General features: G+C 45.2%; 2 protein-coding genes across 2 annotated transcripts in view; both read right to left on the bottom strand.

Annotated features, from left to right (window-relative positions):
- Positions 1–348: 348 nt before the first annotated feature.
- On the bottom strand, positions 349–10,398 carry IL17D (interleukin 17D; the record flags this gene model as incomplete). Its single annotated transcript, XM_082337869.1, has 3 exons — positions 349–664; positions 9,942–10,240; positions 10,384–10,398. The coding sequence occupies 3 exons, from the start codon at positions 10,396–10,398 to the stop codon at positions 349–351; spliced, it is 630 nt and encodes a 209-aa protein (XP_082193995.1).
- Positions 10,399–21,283: 10,885 nt separating this feature from the next.
- IFT88 (intraflagellar transport 88) overlaps positions 21,284–21,778 on the bottom strand; it is a 51,179-nt gene continuing 50,684 nt past the window's right edge. Inside the window, exon 26 of the mRNA XM_082330704.1 lies at positions 21,284–21,454. Coding sequence (XP_082186830.1) covers positions 21,333–21,454 — 122 coding nt within the window. The 3' untranslated portion in view covers positions 21,284–21,332. The remainder of the gene's footprint in view (positions 21,455–21,778) is intronic.

The raw sequence follows: 21,778 nt of genomic DNA, 5'->3' as shown, positions 1-21,778 counted from the left end.
ATATCTACAACCGGTAGTCTGCTATAGTAATAGCTAGCATGTCTTACAGTTGCATCATCTTCTAAAATTTACTGTGAATAAGCAAGGATAAAATGTTCTGCTCTAAGAAAAAAAAAAAGCTACTTCGGAATTTGCAACAAATACTTAGATGAACTAAAGAAGTTCTTAATATGAATTGTCATCTCTAATGATCTCAGTGAGCGGACAAAACTTTCAATCTTATAACTGAAATAACTGTAAGTAGAAAAAGAAGGTAAGTAAGTCAATGTGTTTGCTGCCGTGGTGCAGTTTTCTGAGGTGGTAAAATGATGTGAAGCCAGTACTGTAACACGACTCTCTATATATTCTTCATTCTGATGACGGCTTGTTCTGGCTTACCAGCAACTTCATTTCTTGCTTATCTATGCTGGAATTTACGCTTTCGGCCTCTTTTTCTTGCTCAGGTACACAAGTGCAGCCCACTGGGATAGTGACGTAATCTTCTGTGTAGATGTAACGGCCCCCAGCACATGACGACGTGCGACGGAGGATGACTGTTGGCATGTACACAGGGGTGCTGCGGAAGTGAAAATTCTCCTCCCCAAAGATCCCCATGAGGCAGCCTTTGCACAGACAGTATGCTTCGGGAATGTATTTAGGATATCTTGTGGGATCATAGGAAATTCTATAGGGAAGCAAATAATAAAGATTCATTAGTATCTCTAAAAATAGACATATTCATCTGGAAAATGTTATTATAATGTGATTTGACCCTAAACATTTATATAAAGTTTTTGTTTTCTTTGCCAGGAAAAATAGCTGTAGCTGTTGCTGTCTGGCTTCTTATTTGTAAAGAAAAAACATGAACAACTTATAGAACTGATCAGGTCCTACAGCGCACGCTGAAGCATGAAGTGACTGGCTTTCTAAAATGGGAGATTCAGGGGTTTAAGCAGAGTAAGTTTTGCATTTTGGACTGAATGGGTAAATAGAGCATTTAAAAGGACACTTGGGCATTTCCAGACTTTTGATCTGCCTTAAGTTCTTAAAAAATTGGTACAAATCCTTGTTAACGTTATTATTGTTCAAGCTATGACATGACGTTTTAAAATTTTATAATTTAAATAGAATTAAATTGTACTATTATTTCTGCAATAGTTTTTGCTCCCTAGTATACTTGGGGCTATAAAGGTCCCTTCCTCTTGAAAGCAGAACTCTTGCTTGCTTTCTCTAATTCACCTCCTCGGTCTCTTCCTCTAACCAGAGAAGAGTAACATTTGCATGCCCACACTGAGATAAACTGCAAAGTTACAAAGTTTTCTCTGCCCTCTCCTGCTACCTTTGGAAGTAAAGCATTGCCCCAAAGCTTCAAGAGTATAGCCTCTATTTTTTGTTGTCTTGCAGTTTGTTGCTTGACCCTTTCTTTTTGCTCATTAATGCTCTGTCTCTGGAAATTCCTTATTAGCAGGAGCTGGAAAGCTTGTAACCGAAGTACAGCTTGGACCAACAAAGTCCAAGTTCCAGCATTCCTCTCTGGATGTTGTTAGATGCAGAAACAAAGATGTGATACTACGGTCTCAAGTCATACAGATCCTGGCTGACCTATAGCCATTGTTTTTAGCAGAGAGTAGAAGCTGATACAAGTCTGCTTGTTTTTTGAAATAAAAAACTAAGTACACAGCAGAGTACACGTACTGCTTATTGTGCTTATGTGTAGCTGCTTATTGTGGTGCTGATGCGTTTGCTGCTTTGTTCTTTACCCACTTTTCCTGCTTATACTGGAAGTAATTGCTGGGCATGACTGTAACTTGTACATTATTACAACTGTGTGTCATTATTCTAGAAAAGATGTTTGCACCTCCAGAAAAAGAGGATTTTTTTAATATGTTTAGCTCCTATGTCAGCTGTCCTCTTCGTACCTGTAAGCTTCCTCCAGATCACCTTCTGCTCTCACACTGTTACAAAACTAGCCCTGCTTTGGCAATGGTTGCACGGTCCAGCTGGCGAGGGGTGACGGCTCTCTTTGGCTGGAGAAGCGTTCAGCCCAGAAGCACGGCCAGCTGCCTCTCGGTGCTCCTCCTGCAGAGCCCGTCCCCCCTTTGGGAGGGATGCTGACCCTGAGTATGTTACCAGAAGCACTTACCCACCTGTCAGCTAACAGAAAACCCTCTTCTGCCCTTTCCCACAGTTCCTGCTTTCACACAGCAGACAGTTAAACCTACACACGGTGCACAGTAGTATCCTACATGCTGTTACTGGCATGCAGAAAGCATGAAGACACGTTGGGAGGTCCCCTAGTCCAAATGCCTCCATCAGGCAAACTCAGATATATTTGCCCATGTTTGTCCAGCCTGTTCTTAAAAACCTTCAGAGGCGTTCCCCAGCCTGCCCAGAGGCTCTGTTTGCAGTATTTCACCACCTTTTTACTTGCTAAGTTTTCCTAACAGTGAAGCGGAGCATTTGTTTCTTGCAAACTGAATCAATCATTTCCCATGTTTGGCCTGGAAATCACAGCAGCTGAGGCTAAAAAACTGAGCAATAGTCACAAGATTTTATATGAGAGAGAATGTTCAAGCCTGTAATGTTTACTGTGAAGTGCTGCAAAAACAGTAAAACTTCTTGCACTGGGTTTTAAGCCATTGGTATCAGGATAGGATCACCACACAGTAGACGAAGCGGGGAAATTACATAAGAAAAATGAATAAATTAAATACCTGTCATTAATATAATTACTTATGGGATGATACAAACTAACTACTGAGTATACAATGCCCCCCTTCCCACAGCAATTTCATAATAACCGATTTTGAAAACCACAAGAGATTTAAAGTGATTCCTAAATTGTGTTTCCCAGGGTTTGTACCACTTCCTTGGGTATCAAAGCATTAGCCTTTTATCTTTTCAGGTGGTCTCTGAAATGAGAAGAGGTTTCAGCTGTGGAAGGGACAGCATAAATCTGCCTCGAGCTGTGATTTCACAGTCACTTCTAGTCAACAAAATCTGCACTTGCCAAAACAGGCAGGCTGGCTCTCCCTCTCACCTCCACCCCTGGGTTGATGCTGATGTTTCTGGTCACAGGATTAGATCTGGGAATTCATCCAACTGAAAAGTAACTAACTTCATCAAAAGCTGAATTTTGGTCCTTCAGCTGTCTTGCCACATATACACAGAGCCCTACACAAACCAGCCAGCATGAACAGGCAGCTGTAGATGGGGGCAGAAGGGAGCTGCCCTTTTCAGAAGTATCACCAGTTTATCAGGTTAAAACAAATCTGGAATCACAGCTTTAGCCAAACACAAACTTGATTATCCTGTCATCAAAGAGACCTTTTTTTTTTTTTTTTTTTTTGCAATGGCCATATAATTTGGATTCTTTGTCTTTTTAAGGAATTTGTTTTCCTCACAGAAAAATCTGACCAGTTCTCTCATAGCCAGACATCTGTGATGTCGCAGATATTTTTTGCAAACCTTCTCTGTCCCGTTTATACTTTCTTGCTTTCCCCAGGAAATACCCTCATGTTACAGGATCTCACACCAATGTGAAATAAAATGTCTGGTAGCCAGCAGAAGAGAAGGAAGTGGAATACAGACTTTTCTCCCACGATACATTCCCATTTCAAACTCAAGTGTGAATAGTTTCAGTGGTGGATTGTTAAACACACCATATGTCAAGTCATTGGTATTTCCTCTACTGTATTATCTCTAGCACCTGGTTTATGATGTTACTGGAAAGCATGAACATGCTTCTGGGTGCAAACATAAGAGTTTTCACTAATAACAAGAGAACACTGTCCCTGGAATCGTGGTCTACAACAAGCTTCCCTTCCGAATTACCATGTGGCAGAAGTCAGGTATAAATGAGGTTTTTTTTGGAAGGATGGTGTGGTTTTCTACTTTCTATAGAAAAATCTCTTGTATTGCTAAGTTTGCTGTAGATACCTCTACCCTATCATGTGAGGATTGGAAGGAATCAAGAGAGGATCCAAACCCAAAGATGGATCCAAAATATAGATGTGGTTTTGCATCCAGACCAGAACTTTAAGGCTGAAGACTCTGAGTAATGCCTCCTGAAATTAAACGCTGAAGTCAAATGTCACTAAACTTTGCAGCCATATGCAAGGTTCTGCATCTTCAGCTCAAACCTGTTAAGAAAGGCCCTAGAACTAAAGCCTCATTTTCATCTTTCTAGGCAACCCAGCCTGACTTGGGTCTGAACTGCTAACGAACACCAGTAATCCAGCTGTATAAATGCAGTTGTGTGACCTGCTTCCTCTCTTTTCATGTATTGAAGGTAACCACTCTGTGCATGTAATGACCGCAGCCCCAGCTGCTGTAGTTTGAATGCATCTCCATTACTCCAAGCACTGCAACTCATGTTTTTATGTCTTCTCCCAGAACAGGGCAAGCATGTTTGATCGGTTAATTAACTTGACAAAACACATACTCCAAGTTCACACTGACTCCTTCCTGTAAGTAGTGAAAGAGGCACCTAACTGGAGTGGACACAGCAGAAGCAGCTGGGAAGAGTGGTGGAGAACCAGAGAAGTGCAACTTTCCACTGGCACCCAAGCGTCCCCTGCATCCTTGTGTCATTTGCTGTGGCCACTGCTCGGCAAACTAGACAGCCCAGTCATTTCGATGAGGGTCTCCCCTGTCCTGTGAACTCAGGTTACTGGTATGTAAGGCTAGCTCTGCCTAGCCGGCGCTCCTGATTTACAGACGACAGGAGCAGTGAGCTATGCTGGGCTGCTATGTTTCGATCGGCTGGAACAAGCAGCAGGTTTGTACTGAACTGGAACTGCTAATGAAGTGTGACTAGTTCTAGGCTGCTTTTCCTTACAACCCTACGAGTGCTTTGAGAGCTCCCAGTGAAAAACAAACTTCCTGCCGTTTATGTACTACGCCTGGAAACTCAAGAGAAAAGTTTCTGTCAGAAGTAAAACTCTTGCAAAGACTTCATCTGTCTTGTCCTGTACTGCTACTTTCGTACGTAGTACTTTTAATTACATTACCACTTCGTAGTTTCCAAGCTTCTAAATCCTGTGGGTCAGATGCTGTGCTGGGGCAGGCAGATACAGCTGCCTCTTCAGAAAATCACCGTTAGCACTAAGGTAACAGCTGGATGTTATCAGAAGTCTAATAAGCAGATCATCATCCCTTTACTTTGCACTCTGAAATGCTTACAGGATTAAGAGCTAACAACCTTTTTTTCCCTCTTGGCAAGGCATTTATTTCTCTACAGCAGGTGTTCTTTTGTTCACATTATACTTAGTTTGTTTTATGTACAGGTAGTAAGTACAGTGCTTGCATAAAATAGCCTAGTGCTAACAGTGATTTTCTGAAGAGTTGTACGCGCGTGTACTCAAATAAAAAGGATGGCAGTTCTGTGTCCCCTTGTCTTCCTTCCCTCAGCTTCATCTTTGGGATATGCACACTGTGCCACATGATAATGTTAAATCCTGAAAAACGTCTTGGGTAAGGTTCTTGAAAATCACTGGAGTATTATTTAAAGGAAAGCGCTCTTGTATGACTTTTTTCAAAAGCAGCGCAGACAAGCTTGGCTTTTACCAGTAAAAAAAAAGGCTTGTCTGTATTACTTTTATTAAGATTTTATGTAGATGAGCACTAAACCAAGGATGCTTAGAAACTGAAACTGGTTTTTGAAAAGCAGAAGAAACAAGCTGGGCAATGTTTGAGAGAGGGACTAGCTAATATGGGATTTCATGATCAGATCAACACTGACAATAAAAGTGAAATCTCTGTAAATGAACCCTTAGTAAATGCAGGATTAGGCCTCAGAGACAGCCACAGAAGCCACAAGATGTGGAAATTCAGAAATGGGAATGACTTCTTGAATACACATAAAGAATTTTTGCTAAATTCATGCAGAAGTCTGTTTGCAGAAGACTCTGAATGTATTCCTACAAACTAGCTATGAATGCTATTATAACCATAAGACAACAGAGAGTAAAAATAGAGCTGATGTATACAGCTGTTAATGAATGGCACCTGTGGTCTGTAGCACCACGAATAGAATCACAAATCAACACTACCTGTAAACGCTCTGTTGACTTCAGTGGGATCAGATTTTTCAACCATTACTCTGAGCTTTATGATCAAACCCTGCAAACATTTAGGCATGCATTTAAAATCAATCCTTTTTATAATGGCTCTTGTCCATGAGCAACTTATGTGTGCATCTCTGGAGCTGAGCTTGCATTAGTAAAGATTCCCCATGCTTACGGCTTCTCTAAATTTTAATAAGCAACGCCCATCCTGTGCTGTCAGCAGGGATCCGTAGGCAGTAAGACAACCTGTATCACTAGTTCTTGTGAGGCAACTGCGAACCGTAGCAACAGCCAAGGACCACGGCCCTTGCCAGTAACTCCTTGTGCAAGCAGGCTTTCTGGATTTCATTGCCTGTCCATGTAATACTACTAGAAAGGACAAGCAACTCCTGCGTAGATGCCACAAATTGGCATACAGTCAGCCTGATGATTTCATGGCATGATGATTTCACGGCAGAGCTTCTGCCGCTGGCTCTCTCTTTTAAAAAAGCTGGGTAATTCTTAGACCAACTTGCTGAAGTGCTGAGCAAATCTAGTATGCTCAAGATTTCACTCCACACAACTGACTGCAGGGAACTCCGCTGTCTTTTTATAGCTCTGCAGGGTGAAGAGCGATTTGGGTGATTAAACTTTGTGCTCTGACTTACATACTGATCTCCTGTGGCCATCAGGATGGAATTTCAGTATTGGGCAGATGAACTAATATTCTTCCTCTAACTTTTGCCTCAAATACCAACTGTTTGTTGGTTGCTGCCAGCAGCAGGATCATGGACCAGATGGATCTGTGGTGCAATCCATGTGCAACTCCTGTATCTCTGGGTTGTAGCAAGCCAAAAATGATCTAAGTCTTGATTTTTGTATAACCAAATTAAAGACCATGTAATAGAAAATAAATAGTAAGCACAGAACAAAGACAAGGAAAGAAGCCACACAAGGATTATCTGAACTTTGGGTCAATCAATCAAAGTTCTTCCACACTTAAACAGAACGACAAACTTGGATATATGCGATGCAGTAGGGTGAATGCTATACACAGATCTCTAAGATATTTCATTCTTTCTCACAAATGCTGATATGAAAAAATTTCAGTTGACTTGAACTGAACGGTCATGTGAGCAGAAGAATTACAAGAAGCAGCGTTAAACAGCTGGGAACAGGTGCCTAGGGAGATATGCAGGGGAAGGTAAGTAGAGCCAGACTTAATATCTTTATTATTAATGACCTGGAATGGGGAGTATAAACAGTATGTTAATGAAATCTGCAGATGGTAACAATGGGAACTGCTGCAACACCAATGAAGACAGAGAAACAGCATGAGGTATCTCAGACTAATGCAGGTCAAAAAGAAAAAAAGACCCTTTATGCATAGAGCAGAAGTCAATTGCGCTGTAACTCTTTAGGGGCAGAAAAGAAGTTGGAGCGCAGGATGTCTGTGAGATGCTGAAATGGGGCAGGCATCTTGATGCAAGTTTCAAATAGTCGATTCATGCTTCGAGGGGTGTCCTATCGGGGTGTACAAGAGGGGGCTGCCTACAGTGAATTAACTTCTGAGCATTCACTACTGGAACAACTGTGGTGACTCAGGAGGCCGTTCAGGAGACAGCAATGAATGAGTGAAGGGGAGCAATTTCTGACGAAGGGGAGCAGTTTATGAGGAAAGATTAAAAGAATTAAAGGTAAGCAGGCTTGTCAAGAAAGTTCTGTATTACAGAGGAGAACTGTATGCAGTTTTTCAGATTAACACCCCAGCCACGGAGAAGAAATTGTTGGGATGGTGTAAGTGAAACTGGTTAACCATTGACAAGATGTAATGTGCCATTAGTGGCAATCTTTAATAGAGAGTTGCATGTCCTTTTTATGCAGTAGCTCTGATGGGATTTGGGAGCTTGCTTCCAGGGTAACTGGGTGAACACCACAGATCAGACCAGATCTTCATAATGCTTTTATCTGACTTCAAAAATCTATGAAATAGCAGGTTGTAATAGCAAATGCACATTACTGTTCATAATGAGAAATTTTATATTTTATGCTTTCATTACACATCTTGCAATGTCTACTGCTGTTTCATTGCACACTAATGATACAGTAAAAATGTGACTCAAAAAAAAAGCTGTAAATGAGATCTGTTAACAGGACAGTGTATTCAAGCCTCTGCACCCTAGAGAAACAATTTTTCCCCTAAATATAATTTTAGATTTTTTCCTTTAACACTGTAATACTTTTTTTTCACTATCTCTTAAAATTTCTAGCTTGGAGATGTCATCAAGTTACTTGTATGTGAATGGTTAATGGTCTGTTTGAAAACATCTTGATGAAAAGTACAGTGGATTTACAGTTTCTTAATAAACTTTTTGTAAGCCAGGCCCCAAACAGCAGCTGGTTCTCTGTTAAGAAGTAAGCCAATACAGAGCTCCAACTGAAAAATAAATACCTGCCCAACGAGATGTGAGCATGGAAGGCACTGTTTTCAGACCAGAAGAACAATTTTCTGATAGCACTAGGATTTGGCAAAACCAGTGTAAAAAATACCTGAGCCTAATGGTGGGTGTTCTGTTCATCGTACTTGCTTTCTGCACACTTAGGTAACTTAAAAATTCCTCAGTCTGCTTACAGAAAATGTATTACTAAAAATACTATGTCTAAAAATACTTTGTTTATGAAAGGCTTATTGAGCAAATAAAACCATTTTTCTCTCAGTAGGATTACTTCTTAAACTAAAAGCGGGCAAAAACCATGCCACAAAATAAATGTTTATTAGAGATCACTAACAAGGAGATATTTAAGTTTGCTGAATATACAGTAACTGCATCAAGGTATATACGAAGGATAATGTACAGAAAGTAGCAAGAAAGTCAGTTCCTTTTAGGTTTGTGCATGTTTTAGCTTCGTGTTGTCTGCAGTGTCTTTACAGAAAGCTGAAAAGAGAGAACCCAGTTCTGTCAGTCTTATTCAGACAAAACTACCAGAATACCAGATAGTATAGAATACTATATATATAGAGTACCAGATAGTGAGAATGTTACCCCACGCTGGGTTTAGTGTTCTAGAAAAGTGGTTTCCAGGCTTTTCCAGAGTTCCCTACAGAAGTGCAGACCCTTGTTTTGTGTATTAACAGATTTACTTTACTTATTTTTATGCCCCCTTAAAAAGAGTCTGTCAGCCCCTGTTCCACCTCAGGGGACGGGGGTTTGCAAAGTGTAGGTTGAAAACACAGATGTAGAAAACTGCAGTACTCATTCCTTGCCAACACTCCCACAGCAAACTGGACAGCAAGCCCTTGGGAGTGTTTATAGTGGGGTACGTGAAGACACGGCTCTGCTGGTATGCAACAAGAAGACATGCTGTACTCTGACAATGTTTTAGAAACCAGCAGCGTCTGGAGCCACACTCGGGGAAAGCATCCGAGCCCCTCTGGGGATGCTACGGAGTCAGGAGGGGCTTTCTTGGGGATGATCCTTTGCTGAGTGAACTTCACATATGACAACCTGCCCAAAGCGACTTTTTGAGGGGTGGTCTGCACTCCCGGCCGGGAGTGTGGGTGTGAGCTCCATCTCACAGCTCGCTCCCCCTCATTCATTCTCCATTCCTCCTTCTGCTCGTTAGACATACTCCTCACAAAAGTTGTTTGTAAAACCTTATTTACCTTATATCTGCCTATTCAGACGCCTACTTTAACACCTTTCCGTCAGGCTGCTGCTGGGTGCCGCAGTCACCCCTCAGGCCCGGCGCCTCCCGAGGCAGCCCCAGGGCAGGGGCGGTGAGACCCCCGGGCAGGGGAGGCACAGGGGGGACCCACACAGCGGAACCGGCTCTCGCCAGCCCGCGGGACCCTGGCACCGCTTCGCCCCTTGACGCGGCTGGAGCCCCCCCTTCCCCCCGGTTCCCCGGAGTCACCTGTAGGCCCACGGCGAGGCGCTGCGCAGGTTGACGGGCAGCCGGAACCTCTTGTCGGCGGCCGGCCGGCCCCCGGCCGGGCAGCTGGCGTTGTGCTGGCGGCCCGGCGGCTCGGGCTGCAGGGTGTGGTGGAAGGCGCTGAGCATGCCCGCCGCCAGCCGCCCGTACAGCTGCTCCAGCAGCTCCTCGGGCCGCTCGCCGCAGGTCCGGGTCCGCGCCGGCCGCTTGGGCGCCTTGACGGCCTCCGAGCGGAGCGGGAGCAGCGCCGCGCACAGCAGCGCCGCCAGCGCCGCCCGCACCTGCAACGACGCCGCCGTCAGCGGGGCTGGGACCGGGCGCGCCCCCCCCACACCCCCGCCGCGCCCCGCAGCCCCCGGCCCGGCGGTCGGGGCGCTGCCCCCCCCGGGCCGCCCTGCCCGGTCCCCGGCCCGCAGCCCCTTACCCTGCCTCGCTGCATTGCGGTCGGGCTGCTCGAGGAAGCCGAGGAGAGCGGCGGGCTGCGGAGCCGCGCCGTGCCACTGGCTCTCTCGGCGGAGGAGCTGTTGGAAAAGTGCCCCGCTCCTCACTGCATCTCCCCTGGCCTCGCATGCCAGGAACATTTTAGGCGCTCACGGAGGAGGCGAGCGCTCAGCGCCGGGAGCCGGCGGGTCCCGCACTCGGCACGGCCCCGCCGTCCTGCCCCGCTGCCCCGGCCACCGGGGAGAGCCCCGCAGGCACGGACGGGCTTGGTCCGCCACCCGCCGCCGTCCTGCCCCGGGGCCCGGTCGCAGCAGCCCCCCGGGGTGACCCGCCCGGCTCTGCCTGCGGGCCTGGGGGGTGCCTGGGCCCCTCGGGGGGCTGCGGGAGCCTCGTCCCCTCCTCTGCTCTGTCAGGAGGTGAGCGCTCCTTTCCACGGCATCCGTGGCACGGAGATGAGCTGGGCGCTCCTAAGGCCTGCTGGGCCCCTCGGGTGGGACCCGCTGGGCCTCTCGGGTGGGACCCGCTGGGCCGGGGCACGAGGTTGAGGCAGAGCCAGGATGGGTTTGGCCCGGTAGGAGCCAAGGTGCCAACGCTGATGAGAAAAAACGTGGGGATTTCTGGCTGGAAGTAGCACAACTCTGGCTATGTAACTGCAGCCGAGGAGGGGACTGCTGCAGCCCGTGCTCCTTCAGTCACTTTGGAGCAAGTGGCACTGTCCCTTGCAGGGCTGTGGGATCTCCAGCATGCCTAGCTCCAGGTAGCAGCTGTGGTTCGTTTCTCCAGAAACAGCCCTGCTGTGTAGATCCTCCAGCAGACACTGGGGTGGTTGAAGTCCCGCATGGGGACCGGGGCTGGCGAACATGGGGCTACTTCGAGCTGTTCGTAGGAGGCCTCATCCACTCGTTCTCACTGCTGAGGTGGCCTACAGCAGACCCCACCACAATGTCACTCTCCGCTCACTAAAAAGGAAACCGACTTCATAACGTGAGAAACTTGCATCGTACGTATCTAAATGAGATTGAGGTGAGTCTCACCTCTAATGACTTCTCCATCCATTCTGTGCTGGTTTACCAGTACTTTTAACAGACACATAATGCAATCTATTCAGGGTCTCTGGCACAAACCACAGTGAGCATCTGTAGTACTCTGGGTCATAAAAGATGTGGTCCACTGAAATGTTTTGTGCTAAAAAGAGCCTTTAGAATTTATCGCTTGAATCAAATATTTGGTGCGCTGTGATTAAGCCCTGCATGTCTGTTGAGGCATTGAGTATAAGGATAGTTAAATATTGTTCAGGAATAAGGGAACATAGGTTCGTAAGTCATATAAGGACTGTGAAACCCCAGCATGGTACCACACAAATACAAGAGATCAGCTTCACAGACAGTACTGGAATTGAAACAGAGTGACCCAGCATTCATAACATGATGAAGTGACTTGATTTTGTGTTTTCTGAAAAGTGATTGAGTTGAGTCAAAGTGTGATTTTTCAGTGGTTTTGGTTCCTTATGCATCACAGGTCAGTATCACTCATGAGCAGTATCTTAACCTTGAAATGTATGGGATTTGAATCAGGTTTCGACACTGAGAAATGACTTTTTTCAAGTTGAATTCAAAACTCTCCTTTGCAGTCGTATCCTCAGGCGACAGACTGGGGCAAGGCAGCTGTCCATTTAGCCCAGACCAGTCTCACCCCCTGAGCCCCGTGCTGCACCTGGCCTAGTGTTACTTCAGCACCAAGTGGTATGTGTGGCAACATGACTAATATTTGTTACGACAGATGTCTTTATATTACTCTTCCTGTGATAAACCAGTATCTTTTTTCAACGCTTTCTGAATAGCATCAGGATGTCACACTTGACTTTTAGGCACTTCCTTCATATGCACTGGCATTTCTGGGAGAGGTCCGGCTCAAAAAATCAGAGCAGAAGCAGAAGAAACAACGGCACAGACGTTAAATTGCCAGTGAGTTTAAGGCTTTGAGTCTCATCTAGACAATATTCTAATTCTGTACATTAGTTTAATCGTATTATCTGATTAACAACCTCATTGATTCAAATAATAATAAGAAGAATCACAGAAGGGCAGCAAATGAGATTCCATTACATGGGAGTTGAAAGAGTGCTATGCCAGCGCTCATGGCATAGTCTATCCCAGAGACATCTGAATCATAAAAAATTGGCTTATATACTTCAGCAAAACATAGATTCTACCATGACTTTCAGAATTTACTAAGTTATTATTAAGGTACCAGTATCATCGTCATTGACTTTTATAATTTTCTGAGAATGAGAGTTTTTTAAAAATCTATATAATGAAATATTAGAAAAAAATCTTTAGTAATAAAAAGCCTGTCCTGGATTTGATGCCATATATGATAATATTTCAATCAATAAATTCAGAATAGCAGCCATATGGACCTTTATGTGACTCTATAGGGAATTCCATGGCTCATGGGTGTTTTCTAAGAGAAAACAGACAAGGCAGGGCAATGTTTTCCTTCAATGGCCTCAGGTGAAAATTCCCAGCGACAGTGCAGCACATCCCACCCATGCCCTTGACAACAGCTGACCTGGTGGCGAGGCCCGTATGGAGCCCACAGACTGCGTCCTGCCCCATCCCACTGGCCAAAGGACGTGACTCTTGGCTCTTTGTAATGGCACCAAGCCGCCATTTTGTAAAAGATGACCCTCTCGTTTTCATATCCTCTGTGATTGGCTCATGGCCGTTTCTTGACACCAGCCACCCCTTCCTGTCAGCCCTGGAAGGGCCCCGGAGCGGGAAGTCCCCTCCCACAACATGCACAGGGGCCACCATGTTGTTTCAGATGCCATTTTATGGCAGGTAGTCGCCATTTCTGACAGTCTGGTGGCCCACATGTTTTCATCCTGGCCTGTGGCTGGCTGGCGGGACCAGCCCCCCCTTACAGCTTTCCCAGCAATATGTGACAACAGGAAGCCCTTGCCCACTGCATACGTGGAGATTGCTGTTGTCAATGATGTCATACCCTCGCGTGTTTCGTACCGTTTCCAACTGTGATCAGACAGTTATCATGTTTTGAAACCGTCACACCCACATGATCTCAGAGTACCCTCTGACTGGCTCCCCACTTCCTTTATGTCATGAAGTGTTCCTGTATAATATACATATTTATAGAGAGAGATTTCTGTGCATATGTATGGACAAGTTTCCCCAAAAAGACCACACAAACAAGAACCAGCCAATAGGTTCATGAATCAAACAACTTTATTTCGAGAGGTTTCACACAGAGAGGGTGGGTGGTGCAGAGCTCCCCTTGTCCACGGCTGTGGGGAGCTTCCAGCTGCCTGTGAGACTGTGCTGCAGTACAGACTGTGGCTGTAAAAGACAGGGCAATATCAACAACCGGAGCAGCCACCCTCCATCGCCATGGGCAACCCCTGCCTCCCTGCCTGCGGCTCTCCCAGCCTCAGGTCAAGGCTGCCAGTCCCACATCTCCCAGGCAGCCAGGAGACACCCATCCCGGGCTGGCTGTGTCACCAACCCCACGGTGACATGGGCCACTGCCAGCCTGCTGCCCACCGTCCCATGGCATCATTGGGGTTGGTGCCATTTTTTATTCCTTATCTTTAAGTCGGTGTCCTTGTAGAAAGTAACAAATCCCTCTGGCTGAGGACAGGAGTGCGCCATGGTCTGGTTGTGTCCGTGTCTGAGCCTCCAGTGCTAAAAGACAAAGGAGGAGCAGCCGCTGTCTCTTGTGCCACCCACAACCCCTGCCTCCCTGCCCGGGCCCAGCTCTCGGAAGGGCAGCGGCCCTCCCTTCCCTGCCCTCCTCCCTGCCTGCTTGGCTCAGCCCTCGCCCACCTGCTTGCCTCCAGTGCAAGCCGGCTCACCACGCAGCCCTTTTTATACCCGTCCTGGGTGGCCGTGTCACCAGCCCCCTGTGACACTAACGTTCTGCTCGCTGTGATATGGCCACCACATCACCAGGGGGATCCAGGGCTGATGGAAGGCCCAGCCCTCAGCTGGCTGGGGAAAAAGGGCTGTTGCTCTTCTGCCTTGCCCAAACACAGTGGGATGGACAAAACCCATAACTCAGGCCCATGGGAAGCATGGCCGACATGGAGAGCCCGCTGTCACCCCTGTCTGTGTGGGGACAGCCTCTTGCCCAGGGCTGTGGTCACCTCACCACCCCGTCCCATCCCACCCCACCTCCCCTTGGCCACCTCCTCGCTGTCAGGACCAGATGGAAGGAGGTAGAGCTCAGCATGAGGGTGCAGACAAATAAATGTGGTGTCTAAACACCAGGGAGCAATTCAGGTGTTTAACATACTGACCTAGTGCCCCTTTGGCTGTCTTAAAGCCTAATATCCTGTGAGCATGCAGGAAACTGGCAGATAGGACACTGACTTGGGATCAGCCATGTGGGATACACTAGGGCATCTCAAATTGCACTAAATCACAATGCCTAGAAGTCCACTGGCTCCATCGATGGACAGTTGGCTCACACCTGGCTGCACAGGGCAGGATTCAGTCGCCTGGGAACAGGCTTGCAGTGTCACTTTGAGTAGCGTGAGGAGCCTCACCTGGCCCGGAGCTGCTACACCAGGACAGGGCAGGGCTGGCGTGAATGCAGCACCGTGCTGGTCTGCTCTGCCTGGGGCGGGTCTCAGGCACTCCACAACCTCCCAAATGCCACTGCATATTTGTCTGTTAGGAACTGAACACTCTCTGCACAGAATAATTCAAGTGCTTGAAGTTGGGTCTCAAGTACATTTCAGATACCCTACCTAGGGTATCTGGCCTGATCCCCAGAGGCCACTTCAGAGACCCCCCCATAGATCCTGTGTCATATGTGGCAGCTCTACATGCATGTCTTGGGGAGTCTGAGATATGGCTCTACATAAATATGTTTTAGGCATTTAAAATGTATTCCTACATTTAGACTTCTAAATTTGGTTGTAAACAATGTGTTGCTGACAGATACCATGAGAGACTTGATTCAGTGCTCTGGTGGTTGTGATCATCTGAACTGTTTCAGAACTGTTTCAGAATGGGATGAACCCACTCCTAGAAATGCTGGTTTTCTTGTGTGCTTTACCACTAAAGATGACACTTTTTATTTTGCTAAATAGAGCATTCATCTTACAGGTTATAATTATGTGAATGTGTGTTGAATTGCTTATTGCAGAATTTCTGTCTTTTAGTAAATCCTGAAAACATAATGACCGCAGAAATATGTGGCACAGCACTGTAGCAACAACATAACTTGATGTGGTATCTCCTAGGAAGGAAATACTAATTTATGTTAAAACACAACTGATTTCAGCCCCTAACACTCACACTTTCATACATACGAACACCAAGATGCATGTAGATAGTCCACCAAGCAGTCAGGCACTGCCACCTGTATCCAGGGGGTCTGTCCAGGGTTGCCTGCAATGACATGGAGGACAAGAGGCACTGATTTTCAAGCCTATTCCCTGCACTTACTGCATCCTTCTTAGGAGGGTGCCGGTTTTGGATGCGTTTCTTACGTTGTTACTAACAGTTGGAGAAAACATATGTCGTAGCAGGAGAAACAATCCTGTTCAAATACTTTATCATCAGACCATTAAGAGAACTTGGAAAGTTGTTTCAGAACCATTAGAATGATCATGAAAACCTGCCAGTAGGTGTAAGAATGGAGCCCTTCCCAGACACATCAAATCACCACGGAGCAACCTCATCAGGAGTTTTTCTTGGTTGGGATTGTTGTCTTCCATAGCCACCCTGGCATGACAGCCAGTTCCAGGTACTTTGGTTCACACATAAATAAAGCACGTTATTGTAACAAGCATTATTAACGATGCCACAGTAATCTACTTGTCACAACAATGATACAATTGCCCTAAACTGGCATATTCCACATGCACATCCCCATCCAGCTACAGCAGCGTGTACATTAATGAGATCCCATCTCTAGCTCAAATAATGACGTGAAAAACATTTTAAAAAATCATCATACAGATCTTCCAGTTGAACAACTCATATTGTTGTATGGAACAAACATTCAGCTGGCATCACCAGCAGGTATAAATCTTCAGACAGAGAATTAAATTACTCCCCAAAGATGTCCTTCTCCCTCACATTCTGTTTGCAGGTAACCTGTCGCCCAGACTGCTGATTCTCTTCCCATTCCCTCTTCCCTGCATTTGTAAGCATTATAACACCACTTTGCGGCTTCCATGGCATCGCATCTTCTATAGCAGGATCTCAGCATACTTTACAGTTGTTAGGCAATTTAGCTTTGCAAAACTGAATTCCTGCAAAGTGGCGAATCCTTAACGGCCTTCATTTTGCAAAGGTGGGAACTGAGGTGCAAACAGGTTAACCGTAGCCTTTCTATTGAAAAGCTGAGCATCTGTGCCTTTGAAATCAAGAGCAATCAAAGCTTAGCAAATTAGATTAGTTTCTTACGGTCTCATACTACACTTGCAAAGGAACCAAGAAGAGAAACAGCCCTTCTTCATAAGAGTTGCAGAACTATTTATCCTTTTTTCTGTACAGTATTCATTGCCCATGTTACTCTAGAATAACTTTGTTTTAAAAGTAATGAGTTACACAGTCTGTAGTGAAGGATATTCAGGGTGAAACATGAAATAAGTGAATAAGAATGTTTTGATATTGTGGAGTTAGGCTTGTTTAGAAACAAATAAAGAAAATACTGCCCAAGTCATCATTTATATTTGGCTATTTATGCTGCCAAGATACTCACCACCAAGGTAACCAACTGGAGTGTCCACAGCCTATGCTCCGAGAGGCTATTCTCAAAGGATTTTTTCCCCATCCACTTCTGAAGCAGTAATTCACATAGAAGACTCTAGAGAGAATCAAGATGATGAATGTCTTTTTCAGGGGATGGAATTGCTGCGATTACTTTCAACCTTTATCCAAGGAAACTGAATTTCTGTATATGTTTTGTAAAATGACAGTGACTCATAGGGTCATTACCAGAGAGCCTACTGTACAGAGAGACATTTTTCATACATGTAAAGAGAAAGGTGACTTTGTACCTAACTGAATGCAGCACATCCTGAAGAACACTTAAAGAATATCTCAGGTCTGAGAGGTCAACTGAGGATTGTTTAATATTGTGACCAATACATTTTTCATGAGAATACAAGCTAAGATAGCTCATGAGTCAGTTCCTCAAGAGGATTAGCATTTTCCTAAGTTTAATACTGCTGCCTTACTAAGATTAAAAAAAAACCCAACTAATATAATAGCAGTCCTATTGCATTTACCAAAACTTTATTCAGCAATTTTAAGTGATCTGCTAATTCCAAAATGATAAACACAAAATCAGGGCTTAAATGGTGCTGGAAGCACATACCTGCAGCATGGCTTCTGGAGATGGAGTCCGTTTTGCACAACCAAACCTGACTAAATGTTTCTGCTTGATTTCTGGGATCAAAGTAGAATTATTTAGCTCATGCAGTGTTTCCACTCCTGTGGTTTCTGAGACCTGCCTCCGGAGTGAGGGCATCCTGCATGGCAGCAGGGAACACAACTTGCATTGCACCTGAGCTAAATGCCCACCAGGATGGCTCCAGGACAGGGGCAGGGTCATCACATCACCATAGCACAATAATCACGTATCACCCAGGTAATTATTTTAGACAGCACCCTGCTAGCATGGCTGTGCTTCCTTCAAGACCTGAGCTGCCTGAATGTTGCAGGTATGTTCATCTACCAGTGGCTTGAGGCCTTCCAACAACATGCTGACATAGCTCTTTGGACACGTGCATGACTGCTTTCTCCTGAACGCGTTCCAGTTATATGAGTCCCCCCCAGGGATCACCCTCCAGCCTTGAGTCCAGGTGGGATGCCACATCTTGTGCTCCCTCGCACAGAATGTCTCACACAGCAGGAGGAGGAGGCTGCACCTAAGCTGCTTACGAAGAATGGTTCCTGGCCCAGGCTAACCTTTGGGTCATGCAAGGGGATTGTCTGGGAGATTGCTAATAGTCACGGGCCAAAACTGTACCGGGGAGCGTGCTACTGGTCTTACAGTACGAATGGTTACACAAATGGTTACACCGCCTCCTGCTCTGGGCCTGCCCTGGCAATACTGCAATTCTAGTAGAGACGTAGCCATAGTTAACATCATTTTGAAGGAGCTGAACCTGGGCTAAATCATTTTGACTGTGAGCAGGACTTATTATTCCATGGATCACATGGCTTTCTGTCAGTTCAGAACAAGCTCAGCTGTGCTTGCAAAATAACGTGCAAATACATCGTAACCCAGAGCATTATATAATCAGATCCTCCTGCTATAGGAAACAACATATTCCAGAAGTTCCTGGGAGTTTGTGCAGGAGTGGAACAAAAGCGCAACTCTTCATAAAACACAGACTTTTATATAATGTACAGTTAGGCATCTGGGCAAACCGAACCAAGAAACTGTTGATCAAAATCTCTCTGATGTCCCTAGGAGTGTTTCTACAGGCTAAGTCTGCCTGTAAACCATATTCCAAATTATTAGTGATTCATGCCACTTTATCATGGACATGTCTAATGCGATTGCAGTGTTTGATTAGATGCTCTACTCAAATGGTTTTGTGTTAGAAGACCATGACAGTATCTTGCCTGTCTTCTCCTTTGCCCTGTTTCACAGCTTTATTCTCCCTGCCATGGTCCCAAATACTTTCTCCCACTGTGATTAGTCAGATAGATACCTCATTCCACTGCAGTCTGTAGCTGAAAATGCTCCCTCCTGCCTGGCACGTTGCATCCTGGAGATCCACGTCTTCCAAGACTGTAAGCCTGACAGGAAAGAACTACCATGATATCCAAGAATATGTCATCCCATGACCAGAGCAGTAGATACCGCAGCACTGAATAACGGGCAAGAGAAAGCTGGGTCCCAAGCGTGACAGTAAGGTTAAGTCATCTGCCTGAGCCCTTCTCCAAGAATTGTTCAGCTCAATTGCCTTTCCGTCTCCCCTCCTTTGTCTTTCTGACTGACACTTCACTGACAATATTAAAAACATACGCTGTTGTATTGGGTGTCAGCGCCAAGGTTTTGGCAGTGGTGGGGCTGCAGGGGTAGCCTCCGTGAAGAGAGGTCAGGGCTGCCCAGTGCCAGAGACGCCAAGTTCCTGCCACGCTACAACGGACCCAGGGTACACCCAGCTGACAACCGTACGGACTCTGCGTTCACAGGTGTGCACCGCCTTTGGGCTACTGCTAAGGAGTGGCAAAAAGTAAAATGGTAAAGAGACAGAGACAAAAGAGGCAACATATTTCTGTATTTCTCATTCTAAAAGACACAGAAGGTTTCCTCAGCTGAGCTGAACAGTCAAAAAGCCAGACTGCTCTGGCGTGGCATGTTAGTGCTGCAGTGTGGTATCCAAGCTCTTTAGCCACATAAGCCATCCCTTCTTTCCTGTTCTGTCCCCACCTGCAGCAAAGGTCATCTTTTTTTCTTTTCTGTCCTGCTGCTAAGAGAGAACTGCAGCACAGGAGAGACTTGCAGAAATAATATGGGTGGCATCTACTTCCTTCTCACGCTCTTCCACCCTCTAGAAGGATCAGGCCCCAGAGCTTACCGTGTCTTTCTTCTTTGGGGAGTTCCTCAGGGTGTGCCATAGACCACACTGAATGGGCTCTGCTTATGCCACCAAGCGGAAGCTGTTGCAGCCCTAGACCGAGTGCTGCACCAGTGTCATGGGAAACACATTACGTGTAAAGCAGTTCATTAACTGTACCATAAACCCCACATTCCTGCAACTGTGTCATTAAAGAAGTATTTCTGACCACTTGCAGAGGCATCTTATGAGACCGGGCAGATGTTTTTAAAACCTAAAAAGAACACTTCATGAAGATACGAAGAGAACTTTCCAGTGCCACTAGTCAGGAAACAGTCTAAGCACCAACACTGAGAATGAGCACTGCAAATTTTAGAAGACTGAATCCTTGCATTTCAAAGTGTAATAACCGAAGTCTAACTATTAAACCAAACTCACACCAATGTTTTAAAAACAAGTCCCTGCCACCCCAGTGTACTGGTTGTGCAAGTATTTATTAGGAAATTCTGAACACCTGACTAATATTTGTGTCTCTGAAAAGTCATATAAATCAGGAACCCCATGTTCCGACTTAACATGTCTCAATGACTTCAGATCAAACTTGCTCAGTTCATAAGAAAATGATTTCTGTAACTAGCATCTTTGCACGTACTCAGCCTCGTCTGTAGAAAGCTACCTCTGCGTAGCCAGTGCCACAATCCCCAAGATAAGACTCAAAAGCTGAAATCTAATTAGCAATTCTGAACAAAGTAGATTGGAATCCTGCCCACTGACCATTCCAAATAAAAAAAGCCCTCATCTTTGTAATTGCAAAAATACCTAGGAGATTGCCTAGAGACTGAAAAATCACCCTAGCTCAGCTAAGCATAGACTAAAATTAAGATGCTTTCTTCAGCATCAGTATTAAGTGCTTTGCTGAACTGGGGCCTTAAAGATGACCAAGGTCATATCCAACATTTTTAGAAAGTCAATTCACAGGCCTTAACTAAGTTCTGGCTTTGGACGAAGGACATGGGACTTTCAACCTTATAAAATTGCTTTGAGGTATTTTGCACTGAAAGGTGAAATTTTGGAGACTGCTGCGCTTCCTATTATCATCAGACGTATCTCTGAAGGCAAAAGCTTTATGCACGTGATATAGTTTGCAATGAGTTTGAATAGCTGTGCAGTTTTTATGCATGAGTAAAATAACCTCAGCATTATTTTTTAAAAATCAATTGTAGAAGACACTGCAACTTCAAATCCACGTTTTTAATATAAGATACCATATATGCAAAGTATTTCACAAATATTTTATCAAAATCCACTACAAAAATCATCATGGATGAATGTTTTTCTGCTAAAACTTTTAAAAAGAGAAAAAGTTATGAGCGGACCATATGCTATTCTGGAAGCAAATCCTCTCCTAGTTCTTCATCAGCAAAGTCATCTTCCTCAGTTCTTTTTCTTGCTGCAGTTTTTGGTCTTTCTGCTTGTGGGCCAAGTGGATCTACATAGGAGGCATCTAGGGTTTAAATAAATACATTGAGAACAGTTACCTGCAAGTAATTTTAGCTTTGTTTCAAACATATACAATCAAACACAAGAGTGGGTTTTTGCACTACACATCTGCAAGGTATCTTTCAAATGCAGACCAGAAAGAGCATGTGAACCCTGGAGGAGAACAAGATACCACATTCGGGAAGCGAGGCATGGCGCAAGAGCAAAGTACCTGAGTGCTAGTAATAGCAGCTTTTTTTTTTTTCCTTCTTTTTTTTAAAATAAATTTCTCTTTATTTTATTACAGTCATTAAGTGAGAAAAAGACTTTGGAAAAGTGCATGGAACAG

Source organism: Platalea leucorodia, assembly GCF_965183815.1.
Source record: "Platalea leucorodia genome assembly, chromosome: 2".
NCBI lineage: Eukaryota > Metazoa > Chordata > Aves > Pelecaniformes > Threskiornithidae > Platalea > Platalea leucorodia.
Note: the sequence above shows the minus strand (reverse complement) of the source record. Positions and strands in the feature narration are given on the sequence as shown.